Here is a 24,419-nt window from a genome sequence, read left to right on the forward strand (position 1 = left end):
ATACTCTGCCAGGAGTATCACCTGTGCTGTTGTGCTACAAATACGCATTCCGAGAAAAGGAAAACCAAAACAAGAAGCCCACAGAGCATCGATTGCCCTGGTTTTTCCCCTTTCACTTGACCTCCCGCTGGAAGGCTCGATTCTGTGGCTCTTTTGTGCAGCCCCAGATTGCCAGAAAATATTGCACCACTCCACATCTGTGCCCAGTTTCAGCATTACAAGTACACCACCCCGCTACATCTGAGCTACGAGACCACAGCAGTTTGCAACAAAGAGTGTGCTGCAGTGTTACGCGGCTAATACCTATCCCCATTTCTAAAATATATATTTAAAGTCTCACATAAATGCTGCTGGTCTGTGAGTGTTTTAAATAACACCAGAAACATTCATTATTTTTTTTTCTAAAGGGTTTCTTGTTAAATTTTTGAGGAGGCTTCTCCTCTCTCAGTGCTGAAAATCCAAATGCAATAACCCCACGGGAATCCAGCACTGAAATGACCCAGAGACAGCAAGCGAAACCTGGCCACCCAGAATGACCTGAGGGGATCCGTGGAGTCCCAAAGGAAAGCTCCACCACCTTCCCTTGCTCTGCCACATTTCAGCTGTGGAGACGCAGCCCTGGAGATTAATCCAGCAAGGTGGAGGCCAATTGACAAAAGGCTGCCTTAGACTCCATGCAGCCCAATTAACTGAGTAGCTCTAAATTTGCCTCCTGTGGATGCTTTGTGTTTTATTTGCACTGTTGATCAACTCAGGCAATGAGTAATTTTTAATTACTTGTCAAGGAATATGTAAGCAAGGCTGTGTATGTTTATTCTTTCCTGCAACAAGCTGCTGTCCCTCTTCAGAGCCTCGTCACAATGATTGTTGGGCTTGCAGTGCCCCAAAGCTTTAGAACCTTTCAAGCCTCATTTTACTGTTCATGTTGAGTGATGCACAGAAATGAACAGTCATAATGAGAAAAAACACATTTGATTTTGAAATTAGTCATAATAGAGACTTGACTCGTACAAAATAAAGAGATTAGCAGGGTCTTTGCTATTAACTTCAATGAGAGTATAATGAGGTCACATATCAGCGGTAACAATAGTAAGTATCTTTTTTACATGATGATTTCTCCACAAGGATGCTTGAATTAAAAAAAAAAATGTTAAGACATTCTCCTTCATAGCTTGTCTTACCTATCACAATGATGGTTACCACTCTTAATACTGTTCTGTCAGTGGCTAACACCGGGGCTCCATTACAGAGCACTCTGTACATACTGAACCAAGAAGATGATCGCATCCTTAACAAGCTGATGGTCAAAGCTGAGAAATGTGGTTTTGTTTGTTTGTTTGTTTCCACACTGACTCCAATGCATAAATGAGCATCCACATCGCTAGAATATCACCTTCCCTCAGACTCCTGATTACAATACCCATCCACAGTGATGTCTGACATCTAGATGATGGTCACACAGGTCAAATGCCCATTGACGCTCCTGCCCTGAAGCTGACCAACATCATTTCACTGTTTCCATGCTTTCTCCCTTCTTCCCGTATCAATGATAGGCCCAGCCTAAGTGGATTCAAGATACGATAACGAGAGGGGATGTGTAAAGACCAGTGTGGCGGCAATAATCAAAATACAAATAATGAGGTGAGGCAATTTTTCTCTGTGTGAATGCAGGGGCTGGGGGGAAGCTCAGTTGTCGGTGAAGTGAAGGAAAGGAAGCAAGACGATCAACACACAACCTGCACCTGCAGAGCTGAAGCTCACTGAAAGATGTACAAGCTTCAAAGGCTTGGTGAAAGGAAGGGTGATGATTGTAACCAAGGTGCTTAAGAAAAGCAAGAACGTGGGACATGACAGTGGAGCAGGAGAGTTGAAAGAAGCAGTGACGAAGCATGCTAGAGAGGAACCAGCTCAAGTGAGAGACGATGGACTTGCCAAAGCCCAGGCCGAACAAGATGTGAAGACAAGCGTGGGTGACAGGATGGAGGATGTGCCTGGAGCTGCAATTCCAAGCTTCTGCAGGACCAGGACAGCAAAGGCACCAAGCTAGCCCATGCCTGCTCTCAGACCTACTCCCCAGAAGGAACGCAGAGTACCTGCAGGACAGATGCTGCCGACACAACTAGACAGCCCTGCCAGAAGGACAAAACGCCACAAACAAGCAGTACACCAGGGAAAACTTCGTCTATCATCCCCAAATCCCCGCTCAGCCATCACACTGTTCAGCTGGAACCCAGGAGCCCAGATTCACAGGTTTCCCAGCGAAACGACAGCACTGAGCCTCACAATACCCTGCCAGGAGGTCACACGCCAAGCCCCTTTCCTCACCGACAGCGATTTCTGCCCCCTACCAGGTCCCAAACCACTTATCCCTCCTGCGGGACAATGTGTAATTTGCATGTTTTAACTGTATGAGCTCTCCATTCTTGTACTTGCAGAAATGCCCTCCCCTTTGGAAGAGCCAGGCTAGCTAACCAACCATTATACTTGTTATTTTGACTTGAATTTGCTTCCTATTCACAGGAAAGATGAAGAAGAGTGCTTTGACTTGCCAGGCTGTGGTTTCTCTCCTTCGCGAGGCAGACTTATATGTGAGGCAGTAAAACTATAATCACACTCATTTCCGCTTTAGCATTCGTTTCATCGTAACAGTACACCTATGGCTTGATTTTTTTTACGTCGCAATGCATCATTTTCCCAAATTTTCACTAATTAATATGCTCTGAAGCTAAACCGTGCTTCTCTTTCCATCCCGCAGCTCTTGCCTTTCCTTCTCCACGAACCCTATCCACAGGGGGCAAGGCCTGGCCTCACAGACCCAGGCCTGGCAAACACGGAGGCAGGAAGCGCGCAGAGGAACGAGTCTGTCAGACTCATTTTCTTCTAGGTTTTACTGCCGAATGTTTATTTCAGATTTCGGAGGAAGCGCGGTGGCTCCCTTCCATTTCCCTGCACGCACAACCCGCCAGGTGTGGAGCCCCACAGATTCGCTCTTCGCTTTCACTGCACGGAGGAAACAAAAATGTGCCTGCGCTCACGAGGCAAACTCGATTCTGTGGTATTTTTTTTGCCAGCCTTGCGTGTTTATGTCGGCACCATGTTGAACAGTATGGTTGGACCTCTGTGCTACCAGCAAGACAATTTTGGGGGTGTTTTAATTCCCTGTGTCCTGCCAGGCAGGCAGGTGGGGAAGCCCTCACAGGTAGGCCAGGCTCCCCATGCCAGCAGCGCATCTCCCCTCCACAGCCACCCCACAGAGCCACCTCCACGCAGGCTCAGCAGAAAAACCCACCTCGGTATCCCAAAACAGCACGGCCGATAAAGTCTGTCTGCTTTTCCACTTTCGCGAGCCCGTTTTTTTGCTTTTCAGGAGAGAAGGGAGGAGTTTCCTTGAAATCTCTTTAGCGTCCGCAGCTATCTGGCTCGCTGCGAGCGCGGCGCGGCTGTGCCTGTTCCACCACTTTCCTAATCCTGACGGTAGTGCTTTTAAACGCCAAACAGGGAATATTAGAACGCTAAACTGAAATATCTTCTGATGAGTTTACTATTAAACTGTAACAGATGGGGCTGCCTTAAGCTCTAGGCATCAGGAATGGAGCCCAATTTTAGATCCGAATTCGTTATTGAGAATATTTATAGATGGTAAACTCCTTGGGCGCACGGAGCAGCCCTGTGAAATTACAGCTTTTCAGCTGACAGAGACTCTGAACATGTGGAGGCACTGTCTTGTTTGTTCAGGGGAACTTCCAGTCCAGCCCACTTGCTGCGACATCTCCAGTCGACCCCAGCGCATTTCATGGGATTTCAGCGCACCCGGCCGCTGCCCTCGAGCAGCACTGCTGCCTGACAGCAGGGTGAAAAACGGGAATAGGTTCAGGGAGGGATGTGAAAGCCTCCACCAGAGCTTTCATCAATCAAACCATAAAAAAAAAATCCTAGTTTTGAAATAGGGCCAGCTTCCCCGATTCTGCTGGCTTTGGGTCTATTGGGCGTCCTGGTATTCACCAGCACGTGAGGAACGACACAACCGAATTTCAGAGCAACTCTGCTCTCCTTCCAAAGTGTGGGATGAGCAAGGCTACCTCTGGGCAGGGGGAATGGAAAGCATAATCCTAAGAAGGAATGGGGACGAAATAAAAAATATATTAGAAAAAAAGAAAGGCTGTGACTGAAGGTCACAAAGAAAACCAGTTCCCCCAAATATATTTTTCATTGAAACGCAATACCATAAAACTGTGCAGAGTCATGTACTTTTCGCACACAACAATGTATCAAATTAAAATTTCTTATAACCATCATGTACATTAGGGTAGTGATAACAAAAATGTAACTCAATCTCTGGCACAAGGCAGCAGCAAGCACCGTGAACACCCGGCCGCATTCAAAGCGAGCGGTGGCACCACTGCTGGCATACACCACGCGTGAGCAGTTGGGTTGTGCGATCCTTCTTGAGTAAATATCCGACTATATCGAACAGCAAATCTTGAAGGAAGTCTCCATGATGAGGTAATTTTATTGCTCATTCATAGCGCCTTGCATTTGCTGTACTTAAAATAGACACTTGTACCAATGGCCTTTTTATTACCCGAAGAAAAAAAAAATCACATCTACACCAGCCCTTTTTCTTTCTGCTAGCAAAGGGAGGCAATTTGATCCAACGTGGGCTGAAACCTGAGTAGGTCACTGTACACCATGATAAAATTCCCTAATCCCTGAGCCAAATTTCCCTGAGGGGGCCCTCCTACTTCTCCTTCACTTTCCAGCCTGACTTTTCCATTCCCTCTCTCGTCTTTTCCTCCCCTTCATCTCTTTCATTTCCCCTACCTTAAAGCCTTGATATCTGATCTGCTGCTGATACTCAGGTTACAGTTTTTACAGCTTAGGCTGTCTATTGCTGTATACATTCCTTTCTTTCTGCTCTGCCGTGATTACTTACCAGAGCTTATTTTACACTGGTCCAGATGAAAGCAGTTCAGATGAAGGGAAACAGCCAGGCTGTTTGAACATTACAGATACGAACCTACACAAGGGCACATTGTGTTCCCCGTGTCATTTTGCTGCACACATTTTGCACAATGCAACCAATTTGTTACATTATTGTATTCCTCGGGTTTACGAAGAACAACCAGACATCTTAACTCATCAGGAAATAGAAAGTGCAGGATTTTTAACTTTCTCGATGAGCCAGAAATCCAAACGCCTGTCCCCCTCACCTCCCTTTCCTTCTAGGATTAGAGCAGCCAAGTGTCCTACTAAAAATGCCGTCTCCCAGCATAATAGCATAATAGCAGCATTTACACTGTAAGGTGGCCTGCGTTTTGCAGGGGGGTCTGCCATCGGCTGTCTCGCCCTCCACCAGAGACCCGACTGGTTCAAAAGACTGTTTCTATCTGCCTTTAATTACTAACGCGGTTGAAATCTTGAGGTCTGTAGCCTTAAGCAGCTACCAATGATTAAAAAAGAGAAATTCTCTACACGAAGGCTAATGCCAGTGCTTAATACCAAAGCATTAGTTTAAAATTGTGTAATTTTTCTCCTTCACACAATGTTGTTTTTGTTTCTTCCTCACCCTTTCAGACAAACATCTGTTATACTGTAGAAGAACAACTATCTCCCAAACCGCTGAGTGTGCCTGCAGCCAAAGTAAACAAAACAAACCCAGAGGATCCAGCACAGTCAGCCTTTATATCCAGCCAGGATAACATTTCACATGTTTTGATTAAAATTAGCTAATTTGTAATTCTAGAACCTATGAAACTTAAAAGCTGCAATCCGTATAGATCGCATTAAGCCATGTTCTGAGGGGCCAGTGCCCCGTGCTGCAGCCCTCCGCAGCCCTCACAACCATGCAGGACCACAACAGCACCGACTCTCACTCCCCGGCGCCCGCACAGAGCCCCCAAATAGGATGTGCCATACATCTCGCAAAGCATAACAACGCTCCTCAGGGCTCGAAACTCGCCCAGTTTGTTTCCAAAGAGCTGCCACGGCCACGCAGGGCAGCGGTGCCTTGTTTTGTTCGCAGCACCGCTCCTGCTCCCGTCCACATTTCCAGCCCGCGTGTGCACAGCACCGTGCTCACGGGCAGCAGGAGCAAGGCTGCCTGCCTCCAGCAGCAAAGGACACAGCTCCGAGTCCACTGGTGTGCAGAGGAGGGGAAGGGGAGGGGATCGTGCATTCCTGCTTAATTTTACAGGGGGAGATCGGCGCTCCGGAAAGCAAAGATATTTTCACTAGACATCATGCATATTTATATACTCGCCTATATAGTATACATACTATGCGAACGTGTGACATTTTCCGGGCAGACCTCCACTTACGATCAGTCTTTTAATAAATGACATATTCAGATTAAATGACAGCAGCCTTATCCCACAGCCAGACTAACACTGCTTTAACCACGTTACACGCGCATTAAACAACAAGTTCGGCTGAAGTCTCGCAATACACCTTTCCCAACTTTGGGGAATCAGAGACGTAAAACAAACAGAGGTGGAAGAGGCATGGAAAAACAGGCGCAAAAATAAATAAATAAATAAAAATAGGACCGGTCAAGCCTGGAGCAGCAACCTCCTGGTAAAAGAAACCCCGAAATGTGTTTTCGTGCAATCACAGCCATCCTAACATCTGGAGCGGCCGCCTCAAGCGCTACCTCTGAGCACAGCTGGGCTGGCACTGCTTCCTTAGGAACAGGACAGCCCTGAGAGCCACAAATGGGCTTCCAAAAACAAGACCCTAGGCCAGCCACCTTCCAGCTCCCCTCCGCCGGGTGGGGAGGAGGCAGGAGGAGAGGGAAGGGGTCTCCGGGCTCAAGTGCACGGAAGATGCGCGGCTCAGCCCGCAGCGTTTCACTTTGACAATTTCATTACACAGTTGCAGCTGGCTACCGAAAAAGGGGAGAAATGCGGGGTTTAAAAGAGGGGCCCTTTCCTTCCTAACTTTAGGGCTTCCCCCGCTACCTGAGGGGATGGTTATGGAGGGGGGGGAGGAAAAAAAAGGGCTGATGACTGGCACCCAAGGAGCTTAAAAGCCCAACGAGGGAGAGTTTTTTTAAAAAAAAATAAATAAATCAAAGCTGGTCAATGAACAGGATTTGCAGCCTGTGAATTCGTCTCTGTTTTCAGCCCAGGAGGCGGAGTTGAGACACATTCAGTGCATCCTACAAAAAAAAAAAAATGACAAGAGATCCTTTCTTATTTCATTTCCATGCACGGCGGAGAGGAGAGGTGGGGGGTGCCGGGGGGGGACACCCCCTTTCCCTTCCCCATCCCGGTCACCTTACCTTCATCTCCTCGTTGATCTCCCGCTTGACCGGGTGCGCCGGCTTCCTGCTCCTTTTATTTTCGGGAGGTCTCCCTTCTTTCTCCATTTCTGCCATTTTTTGCGCCTACTTGGTGGTGGAGATGAAATGGCTGCTGGTGCTCTGGGGGGGCCGGGAGGGGCTTTGGGGTGGGGGGGGGGTGTAAAGGGGAAAAGGGAGGGGGGGCGGCTCTCAGTGGTGGCAGCAGCAGGAGGAGGAGGAGGAGGAGGAGGAGGAGGAGGAGGCGGCGGCGCCGCGGAGGGCCCGGGGGGAGCGCGGCGGTGGCGGCGGGCGGGCGGGGGTCGCGGGCGGTCCGGGCGGCGGGTGGCCCGGCGAGTCAGCCATCTTCTGCCTCGCCGCCGGCCTGCATGGGAGCGGCGCGGCGAGAGCGCGGGGCGGGCACGGGAGGCAGCGCGGAGCGAGCCGGCCCCGCGCCTGCTTGTGGCGCTGCTGGCGGGCTGCCGCGGAGGGGGCGGCCGCGGGGAGGGGAGGAGGGGAAGGGGAGGGAAGGAGGGGAAGGGAAGGGAAAAGGAGGGAGGGAGGGATAGAGGGAAGGAGGGGAGGGAGGCCGGCCTCGGCCCGGCGGCGGCGGGCGGGGCTTGCCGGCACCGAATGGGCCGCCGCTGCCCGCCATGGGAGAGGGGAGAGTGAGGGGACTGGGGAGGGGAAGGGAAGGGGGGGAGGACCCCCGTGTGGAGGTGGCCCCCCGTGGCAGGGAAGGGAGGCGAGGGCAGGAGGCTGAGAGAGCCCCTGAGCCAGCACCGTGGTCCTGAAGGGGGGAGTGTAGTGAGGGGCTCCTTACGGGTGCGCCACGGCTTGAAAAATTAAGGCAACGCTGTTGGAAGATGGAGAAAATGAGCTCTGTGAGGGCACGGGCAGGCTGGCCACAAAATCCCTGTCTCGCCTGTCAAAGATAAGTTCATTCTGCAGTGTCTCGTCTGCGCTGTGCCTTCCTGAAGCAGAAACTGCCAGCATTTCTTGGGTGCCAGAAGTTGGGCAGAACTCCTTGGCTCCTATCGCGACTGGGATGCACCTCGCTTGCTCTGCTTGCCTCAGGTGGCAGAGGGATGAAAGGCAGGGAGCACGTTTGCCCCGCAGGCAGTGGAAACTGGAGGAAACTGGGATTTTGCACAGCTGTTAGAGCAGTGAAGGGCGAGGCATCAAGCAGACCTGGGCCGTCCTGGCATGCATCCGAAGTGGTAAGGCCCCGGCCGCTGCAAAGCAGAGGTGCTGCTGCTCCCCTCGCAGCCCAAAAGCATCAGGCAGGAGCTGGGAAAAACAGGTCTGAGCCTTTGGTTTTGCAGAAAAGCTGGGCCTCTGGGGGCCCTCAGAGGGCCACGCTGCAGGGAGTTCTGTACATCCCAGGAGCCCAAGGTCCGGCCTCAGACCCACCAACAGTACTCATGAGAAGAGACCAAGGTCTGTCTTCTCTTGCCTGCCACATTTTGAAATACAAGGAGTTCTGAAACTTTTGGAAACTCGCTTGTAACTGGCCCCACAGGTAACTTCCAACGTATGGTGATTAGTCAGGAAGCTTCCTCCCACTGCGCCACAACCTCATCTTTATTCTTCGTTTGCATTATTCTATTGCAAATGAATCGGTACAGCTGAGATCTCGTCGAGCGCAAGAGATATTCCCAGGATCCCCATGTATTCTCTCACATGGCAGGGATGAGACATGCAGCGTGAGGGGAAGTTGCTTATAAACATAACCCCATGCAGCATCGGAGCTTTGTGAAACCTCCAGCTTCGGCAAGAAAGCCAGCCTCAGAAAACTCTTCTGCTCTGCATCACCACCGCCTTGCTGATACACAAAGTCGCTAATGAAGAAGGCAAAAGAATTTCTTGTTCTAGGGACACATCACTGGTCTCTCTGTAGAGAACTGATAACACAGTTTTAATGAAAATCTTGGACCTTCTGCTAAACTGAATAACCATATTGCAGTAACAATGGTTATTGTTTAGCGAAACATCTGAAAACACATAAATGAAACATCTGAATATGCATAAATAAAACATCTGAAAACACATAATAGACTACTTTTTGCAACACTTGCTATAGATATTGCAATAAAGCGCTGTTTCACTGCATAAATTTAACAGACTGGGCTGATAATCTGACAAAAAGATTAACCCTGAACTCCCAGCTTCCTGTCGTGTTAGAAGGGACTTGGTCACTGCAAGCCCAAATGTGCGAATGGTCTTTGGCAGGTTACAGTGAGTAGGCCAAAATGAACATCCTTAGGATCAAATCCATCATTCACTTTCCTGACTAATGACTGGCAGTTGTAAACTGATCACCTCTCACACCCCTTGCCACCGATTCTGAACTCTGATCCTCGCTTCTCAATCACCAAAACCAGGGGCTTCCAGATTTTTCTTCCGGTCACACACTCCAAAGGCTTTTGAGTGGAGATATGAATTTATGCCTCCTGACAATAGGCTCACTTTTCTCAGCTACTTTTGGCAGGCTCCTTAAGAACAGCCCACAGTCCCCCAGTACCTCATCAACCCCTGGCCGAAAGCCACGGTCTCTGAGCACATCCTGTTTTTCTTGGTATCTGCTATAGGCTTTGGATGGATACAAAAGTTCTGCCTCTCTGGGTCCAAATAATAATATCTCTTCATCTGACAGCCGATTATTTCTGCAACTGTCACGACTCCTAATTTTCTAGAGCTGTTATTACCTTTGCATATTGCATATTGGTCATATTGCATATTCTGGGGAAGTCGTTCTTCCAGTGACAGCATATGGAGGGCCATCAGCTGTCAAGACAGCCGTTCGTGCACTTTGAATGCTCAGACATTATCTGACACACATCGTAGGTACTGAAATAAGTTTCGGAAATCGTCTAATTATTCCACTTGTTAATGGGGAGAGAAAGACTAATGAAAAGGAACGCTTTCAGGTTTTAATGGTAGCTCATGAACTTCTAGGAGGAAGCAGAATATCATCATCGAGGGAAGCCATAAATTTGTCAGTCATACAATGTCATTGATCTGAACATCTCTGAAAAGTTATGAGAAAATAAATCTGGTATTTACATTACAGAGACCCTAGCATTAAATACATTTACTGAACTGTGACAGCACATATTTCTCCTGTGAAAACCTGTATTTTTGATAAAGAAACCTGGTTCGGCACTACTCAATATGGATTCTGGAAAACATTTCTTAAAGAGGTGAATAAGGGTGGCTGGCTGGATCAGTTCCACAGCTCACATTTGATCTACCAGGCAGAGATACAGGGCTACATGGTATCAGTAAGCAGTTATCAAACGAGGAAGAAATCCCAACCCTATGGAAATCAGTGAAAGTTTTGCCCCTGAACTTGATGAGGCCAGGCTCCTGGTAAAATTTTCAAGGGGATTTTAAATCAAGTCTAAAATCTTTAAATCATAGTGTGGATTGGAAAAGCAAGAATTCCATTTTCTTAAAAAATGCAAGATTTTCCAAACACATTTCCATTCCAATTCAAAGCATAACTGAGGTTGTTCAAAGTGAGGGGAAAAAAGGGTGACTAAGTAAATACTCCTTACTGCAACTCCTCTTGGAAGGGACTGGGAACTTCACGTCAGGCTTCCCATGATGAGTGCTAATCACAGTGCAATAGTTTCTCACTGTATCATCAGATACCTTTGAAGTTGGGAACAGGGAACAACAACAACAACAACAACAAAAAAGCCTTGTGATCTGCATTTTGGTGGTCAGTAAGTCACCTGCAAGGCTGAGGTTCAGGTCCCTGCTGCATCTGAGTCCCAGCAAGAACCCCAGGTTTTTCTTCTGTCACTGGAGCAAGTGTTTTACGCATGGCAGCGGTCTGCCAGGCTTGGTGGTTTTGTTCTATTGAGGCTTTCCCTTTCCAGCTCTAGATTTGCACTTAAATTTTTGCAAGCACAGTAACTGGGATTTCTGGAAAACAAATGCTGTTCATAAAATGACAGGTGCAAACAGGTTGCCTGAAATAACTCACCCCAGGTTCAATTTATATCACATTATTTATGTTCCTATTTATTAGTATTTATATGCTTTCAAGGGCATCCTTTGAAAAGGGCTTTTTGGAGAAGACATTTCGTCCCATTACTACCTACCAGGGCAGACGACTCATATAAGCAGGCCTGACTTTCTGGCCAGTACCCAGCAAGCGGGGCAGTGGCTGGAAGTGGAAAGCCTGTGGGAGCCCATGAAAGCCCATGTGGGAGCCCAGGGGCAGCCCGTGGCCAGCCACACAGCCCCGCTGCCACTTTGGCTGTCATCGTCACTTCATCTGGGTGCTTTCTGGTGGTGGTTGGGCCCAGCCTGAGCTGTGCTCGTCTCACCTGTGCCTGAGGTGAAGCCCTAAGGAAGAGCAATTGAAATCATGGGGCTCGGTTTGCTGAGGTGTTTCATTAAACAAAGGCATTTGCCCTGCCTGTCCACAGAAAAGTACCACTAGGCTGATTTTTTTCATGTGACCTGGAGTGGAAACTTTCTTCTGACTTTTTGTCAGAAGGTGGTGGATTACATATGCCATCGGAAATGGCATATAAATACACTAAATAATTAAAATGTCTGCTCCTGATCTCTTCTCTTCTCTTCTCTTCTCTTCTCTTCTCTTCTCTTCTCTTCTCTTCTCTTCTCTTCTCTTCTCTTCTCTTCTCTTCTCTTCTCTTCTCTTCTCTTCTCTTCTCTTCTCTTCCCTTCTCTTCTCTTCTCTTCCCTTCCCTTCCCTTCCCTTCCCTTCCCTTCCCTTCCCTTCCCTTCCCTTCCCTTCCCTTCCCTTCTCTTCTCCTCTCTTCTCCTCTCTTCTCTTCTCTCTTTCTTGTTTCTCTTTTTCAGCACAGCCAGCCGTTTTCATGCAGGTGGAAGACACCCATTAGAACTTCTCCCTTGCTCCAGCACCATCAGAGCCCGCTCCCACCTCAGTGATGTTATTTCACCCATACCTTTCAGAAGGGCGCATTCCATTCATTCCTGAGCTGGGACGAGTGCCCACAGCATTACTCACACACAGTAGTGTCTGTAGATTCCTGTCTGCTATGGATACTAATCTCAATCCAGAGTTTCCTTAGACGATTACAGGCTGTTCTGCAAAATGTCGATCCATAGCTTCTCCGAAGCCGACATGGCACGGCAGTTGAAATGGGAGTAGTGGCGGCTTTCCAAATGTGAAGGTCTGGAAATGTTTGGAGGTATTTTAATATTGATGAATATTTCAGAATTTTTCTCTTGCTCCAGGGTATCAGTGTCAATCGGTGCAGATTAATGGCAAGATAGAGCCCTAATCCTGCTAATGTCTTTTAAAGTTCTGGCAAATGCAGAAAAACTATATTTAACTTACTGCTATTAATGATCCCTCTTCTTGCCTGAAACTTTGAGTAATTCAATGAATGGAAAGAAATTATTGATAAACAGGAAGAAATTAAATACTTCTGAGTCTTCTGTTAAAATGCCTCTCTTTTCTCTTTGTTTAATTTCTAGTGTCTCCTACAGCAAAAGTAAGCAAGGGGATGTCTTTTCCTTCCTCAGCATCAGAGAACACCCACATCATTAAAAATCAGCCAAGATTAAACCTTTAAAAAGGTATTAGCACTGCATGTAAAATCAAATTAGAAAAACATGCCCTGGACACCAGTATTGACTTTGGGGAAAACTTACCGTGTCTGCTGCTACGCCCTATCTATCCTCTATGGTTATTCAGTAATTTCTGCTGTGATGGTTTCGTGTTTAATATACTGCCAAGGATCGGGTACAGGCACACGTCATACCAGACTTGATCTCGGTGATGATAAACTATGCATTTGCAACCTCTAGACTTCATTACTCTTAAGGACTGTACCTCTACATGAAGCTTGTGAGTCTTTGGGGAAGTTTCATTTGGTTCGACACAGTGGTCTGCTTGCTCTGGAGACAGGTTGGTAGGAGCATATACCCTGCTCTCCTTTCCCTAGAGCTTCTGATTTCCTTGTGGCTGAAACACAAAATGCTGGCTTCCAGTGCTGGGGAAGGTCTGGGGTACCCGAGAGACCTTCCTGCTCCCTATACCTCCCTTCCATGTTCCTCACACCCCTTGAAACCAGGGAACTGTCAAACTCAGAAGCAAAACTGGTGAGAGGTGGAGACGTGGGCTCTCTGCAGGTGGCCCACAGCTGTAAAGTTCCCTCTGAGGTGAACAGAATATTTACAGGCAAGGCAAACTCTTTTCTTCACCTGTCATTCCTTGACAACAGCCAATTCCGCCCCTTCTCATTCTTTTACTTCTCCACGCAGAAGAAGGCAGGAGAGAGTTTTCTTGATTTCACTTTAATAAACGGGTAAGTCTCTCAGACACTACAGTGCTGGGAGGAGGTGGGGAAAGGTTGTGTGGGATTGGGATACAACGGGAAGTTCTCCCCTCTTTTTAACTTCATTTTGTGTTAATAGAACAATTGTGCTCATACACTCCTGAAAATGTTATTACAGTAATCTACATCAAGTTCTTCCTAAAAGGAATTCCTCCTCTCTTTGTCTTTCTGTGAAGAATAAAAGAATTTTTTACAATAAAAAATAGTGGTTTATACATTTTCTCATAATCCTGTATTTCCCCTGTGAGCTTTGTTGCATGATATAGTATGTCAGTTTAAGTAACATCTGTCAAGGGATGGAAAACAATTACAGGTTCTTTTCATTCATAAAAGTCATTCTGGAGTTTCTTCATCCTTAATTTTCTTGTCATGCTTTCAAAAACATTACATCATTTTGTCCAAATTACCCCCTGCATTGCATATACACTATACAGGAGGTTATTCATTTCTTTCCTGGACCCAAAGAAACATGTCAAGGTATCTATAGTGACATATACTAAATGATTTAGACCTGGGTAAAGTTGGGCTTTGACATGTCATTATTTGACAATTACTCTTCTGCTGCAATGCTTGCTTTCCTGCCAGCATCTCTCCAGAATCCTACATGACAAGCGATTCAATCTCTTGATCTTCTCAGTTATATTTACATGAATTTTACACATCCTAATATATAGCGGCAATGCACTCACGTCGCTGTGGCGAAAAGTCTGTCAAAAACCCAAACACATCTTGAGAATACATAACAAATATATTCAGGACCGGGATGTGTCGCATATCTTCAGCACAGGAAGATGTTCTTTATTCACAGAATCACAGAACAGCTGAGATTGGAAGGCACCTCTGGAGGCCGTATAGCCCAACCTCCCTGCTCAAAGGAGAGTGGCTTGCTCACGGCCGTGTCCAGTCCCATTTTGATTAACTCCAAGGACGGACACCACGCTATGGTATTTACTGCATTTCAATTTCGTGCTGCTTGTCCTTTCACTGAGAAGTGTGTCTTTTCTCCCTCTTTTACATACGCTGATGAGATCCCCCTTGAGCCTCCTCTTCTCCAGGATGAACTGCCCCAACTCTCTCTGCCTTTCCTCTTACATCAGGTGCTCCAGCCTCCTATCATCTCCACGGGGCTTTGCTGGCCTTGTTCCAGTGTGTCCACATCCCTCTCCTCCTGGGGAGCTCGGGCCCGGACACAGCACCGCGGACACGTCCCACCAGAGCAGAGCAGAGAGGAAGGCTCACCTCCCGCGACCTGCTGGCAGTGCTCTTCCCAACGCAGCCCAGACCTTTGCTGCGAGGGCGCACTGCTGGCTCGCGTTCAGCTGGTCGGATGCCAGGATCCCCGGGGCCTTCTCTGCAAAGCTGCTTTCTGCTCGGTCCCCCGCCCGTATCGCTGTAAGATTATTCCTCTCCAGGTGCATGACTTTGCATTGCTTTGTTGAACTTGGTTGGATTCTTGTCAGCCCAATTCTCCTGCAATTTATTCAATTTGCTTTGATTTATAATCTTTTAAGCAATTAGTATAACTATTATCTGGAAAGATTTTGTTTTCCCGAACTGTGTTGCTTTTTCTAATTAAATCATGCATATAACATTAATGATGATAATCTATGCCTACTACTGCCATAACCAAAAATAGATTTTGCACACAGCCCCGAGAATCCTCCTCTGCACAGGTAAGATTTTTCCCTTAGAACAGGCCAATATATGTATCCATCTCCAGCCAAGATTCTTGGTCACGCGTGCTCATCAATTTCTTTTCACGATGCTACTACTTAAAGCAGAATTGACGCTGCACCTTTTCAGATCATCGGAGGATGCCGACGGGAGGTGGTTACAAACAAATCCCATCCTACCCAGCTCGCACGGGGAGGGCTTGGTATAGGATTTCAGCTTTGGGTATCTCCTGGGAATTGAGGGCCAGGAATCCCATGCGAATCACTATCAGCACAAGCTGAAATCCTGCTCATACCACAGATACACATCAAACCCTGCCATGCTGTGGCTTGTTTTGCATATCACTAGAGGTCTGCAGGTGCACCACCATCCTTGCAAGCTCCAGCAGCCAGTCAGTTGGCTTCCAGAGCCAAGGCTCTGGCTTGCCTCTTCTCACCTCTCAGGACACCCTGAGGAATTGCCTCTTGTGTATCACACGTGTGCCACAGCTGGCGCTTCTCAAGCCCCAGTGTGAGGAGCCATACCTTGAGGTTTATTGGCTTTACCTGAACTGACACCACTAAAGCTGGGTCCAAGGTCAGCTTCAAAACATAGCCACCCACAAGATCAGTTGGGGCCTTCTTGCTTGTTAACTAGTATTACAACTATAGCTTGGTGTTAGGGCTGTTTCACAGATGAGAAATCACAGGGAGAGAGGCAAAGTGGCAAAGCACATGTTGGTGAAGTCTCATGGCCTGAACTAGAACCCAGTTCTTATGTCTTGCTGGACAGTCCTGTCACCATTAGAACATGCAATCTAACCTTTTTTGGGGATAAAAAAAAAATGAAATGTGAGCCTCCCTTTGAACCACCTTGATTTTGAGCTCACTCATGAAACACCAATGGCTTTTGAAAGAACAGAGGGATGACACCATTGACAGATTTTGCATCAGATAGCTGCAAATAAAGTTATTTGAAATAACTGCCAAAGCCTAATTTATCAGACTTTTTCACAGATTCCACAAAAGCAAGGAAATTTGAAGTTGAAAGGCTTTCTCCAGGCAGCGCATGCCAGGCATTTGTGCATGAATTGCAGGAGGGGAAATGATATGTTTCTTTTAGAGCTGTTGTTGCCATCATGGAAAGCGAACAAGCATCTGTGCTTAGGAAATCAGTGGAAGGAAGGTGTTCCGTGAAAGAGAGCATGTGGGAAAGCGGCTTGAAATGGTGATAGTGTATGAAAGTAGCAGGAGTTCTGAATGCCACTGGGGAGAGGAACTGGAACAAGGCTGACACATAGAAAGGTGGCGAGAAAGCAAAAAGAAATGCAAAGAGGAGTACACTGAAGGGAAGAGAGAGAGAAAAAAAAATTTGGCTAGAGAATTGGTCTGAGCAAATTCCAAAAGTGAGAGAGGAACAGAGAAAGAAGGAAAAATTATAGGGCAGATGGAAAATTTCCCTATTGGGTAACTGGGCAGGTAAATGTGTAAGCTAAAGTTTTGGTGTGTTTTACTATGGAAACAGATATAAATCTGAAAATCAGATGTCCAAGAAGGATCCCTGATGCAGCAATGTTCTGTACATTTATCCTACACAAAGTCTTTAAGATGATTGTCCTGTGTATCATTTGCCACTGATCCTGAAAAAACGAGAAAATTCACATTTAGTAATATTCAATTCAAGAGGGCTGCTTACCTTAAATCACTGTAAATAGGGGCTGCACCATCAGCCCTAAGGTTCTTAATTTCACTCCGAGGCTGACTATTTCCTGTGTTACAATGCTGTGAAGCTGAATCCGGAATACCAATTTAATACTTGAGTGCCCAGAGTCAGGCAGACACTTTGCATAAAAGTCTTCTCTTGTGAGCTCTGAGTGCCTGCAGCTCTCCGCGGGAGGCGGTGGGTGCTAAGCACCTCCAAAAACCAGGTCACCGTCACTCGGCAGCTCAGGAAGGAACCGAGTTGCCAAAGACTAAACTTGCAAGTGAGTGACATCGTTGTGGAAGGGCTGCCACACTTTGGGTCAATTGAATGTAGGTAGCAAATAGGTAAATATTTTAAATACATATACCTGCGTTAGCTTGCAAACCCTTTAGAGGTCATAAGAAAATAAAAGAAAGAGGGAACGAGAGAAGAAAAGCAAGATGGGGTGAATTAATAAACAGAAAGGGATGGGGATGTTGTTCAAGTCTTATTTTAGGCTAGCTTGGGCACGCCTCATTGGCTCTGAATGCAAACAGTTAGTTAGGAGCCTTAAAATAAACATAATGAGGTGTGGGGGGGTTCCACATAATGCATAACTGTGGAATGCGTCCACAGGCTGTTCTGGGGAACAGAAGTCTAAACAGCTTCAAAGAAGAGCTTAGACGAACCAGACTTGGAAGTTTGGGAAAATGTAGACGTTTTGATATATTAAACATGAGGGACTTGATGGAGCATCTGGCTATAAAGTCTCTAAAATACAGATAGGTGGGATCTGGGTGGACGTGCCACAGGAAATACTTCTCTGTACTTGCCTGATTTCTCATTCTCTCCCACTAAGCATTTCACACTGGCTCTTACCACAGGCACGACACTCTTGTATTCCATTTTGCATTAACAGCTTATGGTTTCCCTTCTATAGCTTTCATTTGTGTTGGCCTGGATGAATTGTTCTTCCTGCTGTACAACAGCAATAACTATGATTGCCATGTTGTTAACATTTAAATCATTTTAGAGCATGCATTGAAGTGGCAGGCAGGCATTTTAATTACGTGGGTTAAAGGAGAACAGATGCAGTGAATCAAGTGCTAGGTAAAAATAAATGCACGTCCCCTTCTACCATGATGGTCACTATTCTTTGTCAAATTCAAAAGCAGAGGAAATCATATTGAAAAACACCTACATTGAACAGAAGGGCTTGCCTAGACCCAGGGGAAACATATAGATAGTATGATGTAGTTTGGATGAATACCTTTGTTTATCTTGTTTTAATTTCCCCAAAGTCATCTAGTTAGTGCTATTTAAAATCCATTACTTTGTTCAGACACAGAATTACAAGGACAGATTTCAATGGTTTTGTTTAACTTGGTTTACCTAAATAAAATTTTTAAACCATTTTATTTATCCTCTAGGTTGACTTTCAGCTATCTAGACCTGGCTTCCAGAAAAAAAAAATTACAACCTATGTGTTAGTAAGGCAGTGAGTAGGCACAGGGTGAGAGGAGCCCCTTAGTATATGCCCACTTCCTTGAGTGTTCTGGGCTTTAAAATTCATCAGCGAACAGAAAGCTAGAGCCAAACCTCTGGTGCTGATCGCTCATGGTGTGCCGCACTGTTCAGCAAGTAGGTAGTGGGTTTTTCAGGAACTGGATCTTTCAGGCACATTTCAAAGGGGCGCCATAAATAGAAAGGTGCAGAAACCAAAAGCACTGGTGACTTCTGCAAAGTTTACTTCCAGAGGAAATGTCCAGCCAGCCGTGGTGGATAATACATGGCTTCCTGTGCAAGCAGAAAAATAGACAAAGACAGAAAAAGGTGTACTGATCTTCTCCCCTTAAACTGAGCATTACTAGTACGAAGAAAGAACATCTAATATTCCATCTATGCTTTGATTATGCATGTGAATAGCAAGCTGCAAAATATACATAACACTTCATAAATTACACATATTTAGTCCCTGTGAAATAAGCATTTTAACAGAGAAATGTTTCAATTTATTTATTTAAATCCATAGAAAATTTGCATATCGTATATGTTTGCCAGTTTCCTGCTATACTATGACTTTAATCATCGGGTTGTATAACTCTACCCACTAATTGTGAAATGGTTTAGGTAGCTTTTCAACCTATTTTTCATCTAAAAGACAAAATCCTACTTTGTCTGCTGGACCCTTCCAAATTGCACCAAATTGCTGGGATGGAAATCACTGAAAAAAAATCCACATTAAATGTACAGATTTTGTGGGGATTGGAGTTTAAAAGAGGGTGTGTGAGTAAGCCTTTGTTCAGTATGGCTGTCTTTTGCTCTCTGCTGCATTTCACCTTCACCCAGACCATGAACTCCTCAGGCAAGGGACCATCTCCTTTGTTGTAGTTTTAAAATGAGTCTGATTGGAGTTTTCCACTGCTACAGGAATGCAACTAAATATAAATCCTAAATAGTTAATAGGCTGTCGAGTTGCAGAGGCGGGGCTAATCAGCTGAGGCTTCATGGGGTGGTTAATGATGGATTAGGAATGGGGGAACTGATAAAGCTGAATATTTAAAGACTAGTATTGTGCAGGGTGATGGATGCTTTGTCAGCTTCGATTGCATGCAACCAGAATTAACATTGTGCTTATCTTTCTCTTGCTTCTTCAGTAGATTACTCAGCTCCAAAACATTGTCCCTGTCCAAATTCCCCTGAGCAGAGCACTGCCAGTCAGAGGAGACGACCTAAGAGGCTGTCTTACAATTGAGATTGAGTTGGGAGGTAGAAAAACAGTGACTCTCAGAAGGAGGGGTGTTATCAGCCACACACTTACCTACTCCTGTTCCCACTCAGCTTGCTGAGATGGAGGGGATTTCAATTGATTTTGTTTTCTTTGCAGCACGAGCTGGCGAGCCAGTGAGAATGGATCTGTGTGTGGTGAGCGTGCAGCACTGGAGGGGCACGTCCCGTTGTCTGCGCAGCGCTGCCAAGAGCTACCGGCAGCTTCGGCTCCTGACGTGTGCTGCGCGCTGACTGCCTTCCCAGTCACTGTGGTTTGTGTGCAGGGTGAAAATGGCAACGTGCACCTACCCACACAAGGCATCCCTATCTATCACAGCTGTATTTATTTACTTGCTAAGTAAAATCAAAATAATTATGCATTAATTATCATTTATTAACCAGCAACAAATCTGGTATTAGTATCTCAGTAGGTATATTTAGGCTTAAAAATTAGTACCTCTTAGTGCCAAATTCCATCCAAGGCATCTGACTCCTACAGACACTGAATTATTCTTTTTTTTTTTTTTTTTTTCAGTGTCTAACTATAGGATCAATAAGCATTCATCCTTCTCTGTAGTCTCTAGGCTAGCAGGAAGATAGGCAGCCTTGTAGACAAGGCACAGACAACGAGGTCAAGAGAAGGGAATTTGTTTCTCAGCTTGCCTTAGGGGTTTTGTGAAGCCTTGGACAAATCACACAACCTCTAAGTTTAAAACTCCTGACTTCCAAAATGGAAATGATCATAACTGTCTACTTCCCCAGGGCACTAGGAAGTAAATCAATTCTCTGTAAGCATGTATGTGAGGTGTTGGTTGTTGGTGGGGGGACTACTTGGATGCTTTGGAAGGAACAGACGTATTTCTGTTAGCTTTCATTTTTTGGAAATAGTCCTGGAGAGCATCCTAAGCTTCTATGTATTAAAAAATTAAACAATATCTAGAAAAAGATTTGGTTACACAGTGTGTAGTTAGTATAATGTATTAACATTGCTAGTCTCATTCTCCTATGGACATTGTTTATTTTGCGTAAGACCAGTGTAACTATGAAAGATTGAAAGGTCAGCTCTTCCTCAAGCAAATGAAAGTGCTTTGCAAAAGTTTTGCTTTAGATAGCAGTCAGGAAAGTATTTTCACATTTCATTTGTTACAACAGATATCAAGAGCTGGCATTAGTGCTGGCTTTGATGTGTTCTGTGGTATGTTAGTCCAGAGAATGCTGCTGTAAACAGAAGTGTCTCTTCACCTTCCATCTTTGTTCTTCAACTTTGATACTGGCCCCCTGCAGTGGCTTCTTTCTCTTCCTGGGGAGGCTTAACAAAGTCAATTGATAGAGAAGAAAGAACCTTCAGTTTTCTTCTCTACTTAAGATACAAAAAGAAATAGATACATCTATTATACAGTCACTATTGAAATAGTGTGGGTTTTTCTCTTGAATCCTCAGGGGAAATGAACCAAGGAGAGAGGAAAATAAAATAAAATAAAATAAAATAAAAGCATGCTGTTTTGTCCACAGCTTAAAATACAGTAAGTAAAATATGGTAAGTACATCATACTTTTGCTTCTGACTTTTTTCTTTGAGAGGGAGAGAGAGAAAAACTGAGAAACTCTAAATTATAGTCAGTACGAGCAGCAGTGCCTCTGGGTAAGATTGTCCATCATTACCCATTTTAAGACCCTGGCTTTAGATGCTTGTAACTGTCAAGTTTTAACTAATTTGTAATGAGTTTTTTCCCTGATTGGTGTGTCAGCCTGAAGCTGACTTTTAAAATAGTTCGGTCAGTTTGCAAAAGGTGGTTGGTGAAAAATACACTATTGTTCTCATGTTAAAAATACTGTTGGACTGCATAACTGAGAAACTTTTTTCTTGTTTCTCATCTAATCTTGCGTTCTAAAACTGAAATTTGGCACAGCATTTGCCAAGGCTTTGATGGGTGGGGAAACTCTCAGACTTTACATTAAAAAAAAATGTAGATACCCACCAGAATGGTCTTTCCACATTCTGTCGTCTGAAAAGTCCAACACTCATGGATATCTGTGGTAGGCTTCCCTAGGCTTTCCTGCAATGTCTTTTCTTAGCAATAGGGGCTTTGTGGATGTCACCACAAGAACTGAGAGGGTTCTGCTGTTGCTTCCCACCGTCCCACCTGTAAATGAAGACTCTGTGATTAGGATGCAGACCGTGCAGACAAGAAGATGATTGGAACTTAATGAGAAAAAGATGAGGAGGCTGTGACAAGAATGAGAAAACACTAGCCAGCAGGGATGGTGTGTGGGATTGAAGCAAAGAAGTTAGGAGGGAGAAACTATGAACCTGGACCAGGAGTCAAAAAAGCACTGTCCAAGCATGACTGTTACATTGTTAACAAATGGGAAAAGGATCAAGGCACTGGGCTGACAGTGAGAGACAGAGGGTCCTTGAATATTACAAAATAATCCTTTCAGAGAGTTTCAATACATAAATAAATAAAGCTGTGAAACTCACTGACGAAATGCACGCTTTATTTTTCTAGCAATTGCTCAGTTTAAAGAATGCCAACCTCCTGCTGCCGTTTGTGAATCCTGAGTAAGCGCTAGTGGCAGTGTGCTGCGTTATGGGTACCAAGCTTCTTGCCCTACTTCTAAACCATTTGGACTTAGGGGAATTCTGCATTCAGGGGGCAGAGATGTTCAATTTCTTAGAATAACACAATGAACAGCGATTTTGAAAAGCTGAAGTCTCACACATTAGGAGATGGTAGGTTTACTGCCCATAGAACCATAATTCTCTTTACTCTGTCTATATGTATTATTTTGAGTAGACTTTAATTGCATAATCGTGTTAGTTTTTCACAGAACACTTACCACATTAAGTGCAAGAACGGCTATGGCTCAGGAGATGAATCAAGGAACATGTCACCATTACAGGTTGAGGTGCCTCGGTAGCTCCTCTTAAGTGCGTCCCTCTGGCAATTTTCATTACTTTAGTCTTTCTGCATGGAAACATGCCATTTTTAGACTGTCTATAGGCTGACACTCACTATTTAGCAACAGTTTGTTCTGTGACAGTAGCTAACTAAGCTGACTCAGTGGCACCTCCTTCAAAGCTAAGCCTTGTTCTCTCAGGGAAGGGTAGCACAGAGAGCAAAGTTCACACCAGAACCATAATTTGTATAATCTTTCCAGTCTTTGCAGGTACTCTTCATTCTATTTTTTCCCCTCTAATTTGGGAAAGGCTGCTTGATACAGATGTGTCCAGCTGTTGTCTATTCCACAGCCAAATCCCCTTCCTAGGATAGTAACTTTTAAAGTTTTGGTGTCCATTTCGAGTCTTGTCTGTACCCCGTGTTTATAAAGGTAAGAACTGTAACAGCTCCATGTCTCACGTGAACACGGTCGATGGGGCTGTTTTCTCATCAGGACTCAGCTCATTTCTTGCAACAAAGCTTAGACATTACAGGTTAGTGGTTGGTGACCGGTAAGACAGAATTGTGCAAGTCGCCTAACTCAAGTTTCTGAAGATGGCCAGTACATTCTCTTCTGCTGGGTACAGAAAATACATTTTCTGCATTCACAAAAAGTTTGGGCACATGTAGCTGCAGAGAGGGGTCAGCGATGGCTGTGTGCATGACAAGGTATGAAATGATACGCTGTAGAGCACACTGTGGAACTGCAGGACCCACGTATCTTTGAATGGGCAGTTAGTTGTTGCTTTCAGCATCACTCTTCAGTTGAATGTGCCCCTTCATAAAACCCTCGGCGGTGTGACGGGAGAAGACACAAACCCCATCTCCCACACGCAGCGCGCGGCGGCTCCGCGCTCAGGGCTGCCCAGATGGAGGCAGCGCGCTGCAGGCTTCTGGTGGGGACCCGCGCTCGCTCCCCCCGTGTGCACCCCACACAAGGGGAAGGGGAAGAGAAAGGGAAAAAGGAAGGGGAAAGGGAAGGTCGGGAGCAAGGGGCGAAGCGGCGAGGAAGGCGGGCGGAGGCAGCGCCGCCCTCGCTTTCCGGCGCGCCGCGCTGTGCGACGCTCAAAATGGCCGCCCCCAGGGCGCCCCGAGCCCGCCGCCATCCGCCGCCGCGGCGCTGAGCGGGGGGCTCGGGCAGCGGGCCGGGCCGGGGCCGCGGAGCCCCGCCGGGCCTCGGCGGGATGTGGGGGACCCTGCTGCGGCTCGGGGGCCGGCGGGGGCTGTCGGGGGGCGTCCCTCCGCCGGCCGCGCCCTGGAGCCAGGTGGTGTCGGAGGCCGAGAAGATCGTGGGGTACCCGACGTCCTTCATGAGCCTGCGGTGCCTGCTGAGCGACGAGCTCAGCAACATCGCCATGCAGGTCCGCAAGCTGGTGGGCACCAAGCACCCGCTGCTCGACACCGCCCGGTGAGCGACCGGGGGGGAGCTGAGGGGGCTTCGCCTCCCCGGGGGGCTCAAAGCCGGCGTCGGGGGGGGGACCGAGGCGACCGGGGCTGGGGCTGAAGGGGGCCGGGGGGCGACACGGGGCGCCCCGGCACGGCCGGTGCCTCGCCGCGACAGGGCTTGGGTTGGCCTCGTCTGCCCCGGGGGGGCTCGGCGTAAGGCCGGCTGTGGGCTGAATCCCCTGAGGTGCAGAGAAACCCCTGGGTAATGGGAAAAGCAGGGCTGGCTCTTTACCCTTTACTCCCTTTTACCCACCCTCTGTCTATATATACGCTAATTCTCCTTTCTATATCATGAGGGAGCCAGTGG

At 46.5% G+C, this 24,419-nt stretch overlaps 2 protein-coding genes and 1 long non-coding RNA gene across 4 annotated transcripts in view; 1 reads left to right on the plus strand and 2 right to left on the minus strand.

Annotated features, from left to right (window-relative positions):
* The window catches only part of SOBP (sine oculis binding protein homolog), a 109,725-nt gene extending 102,058 nt beyond the window's left edge, over positions 1-7,667 (minus strand). The window contains exon 1 of one of the 2 annotated variants that reach the window (XM_035321342.1): positions 7,280-7,667. In XM_035321342.1, the coding sequence (XP_035177233.1) occupies positions 7,280-7,375 (96 nt within the window). In that variant the 5' untranslated portion in view covers positions 7,376-7,667. The remainder of the gene's footprint in view (positions 1-7,279) is intronic. The other variant, XM_035321341.1, reaches the window with a different exon arrangement.
* Positions 7,668-20,658: 12,991 nt separating this feature from the next.
* On the minus strand, positions 20,659-21,850 carry LOC118165029. Its single transcript, XR_004749822.1, has 2 exons — positions 21,704-21,850; positions 20,659-21,034 (listed from the first exon to the last, which is right to left on the minus strand). It is a non-coding gene; the product is annotated as an uncharacterized LOC118165029 (long non-coding RNA).
* Positions 21,851-23,704: 1,854 nt separating this feature from the next.
* Positions 23,705-24,419, plus strand: part of PDSS2 (decaprenyl diphosphate synthase subunit 2) — a 121,396-nt gene continuing 120,681 nt past the window's right edge. The window contains exons 1-2 of the mRNA XM_035321590.1: positions 23,705-23,790; positions 23,845-24,074. Coding sequence (XP_035177481.1) covers positions 23,851-24,074 — 224 coding nt within the window. The 5' untranslated portion in view covers positions 23,705-23,790; positions 23,845-23,850. The remainder of the gene's footprint in view (positions 23,791-23,844; positions 24,075-24,419) is intronic.

This window comes from Oxyura jamaicensis, chromosome 3 (assembly GCF_011077185.1).
Source record: "Oxyura jamaicensis isolate SHBP4307 breed ruddy duck chromosome 3, BPBGC_Ojam_1.0, whole genome shotgun sequence".
Classification (NCBI taxonomy): Eukaryota; Metazoa; Chordata; class Aves; order Anseriformes; family Anatidae; genus Oxyura; species Oxyura jamaicensis.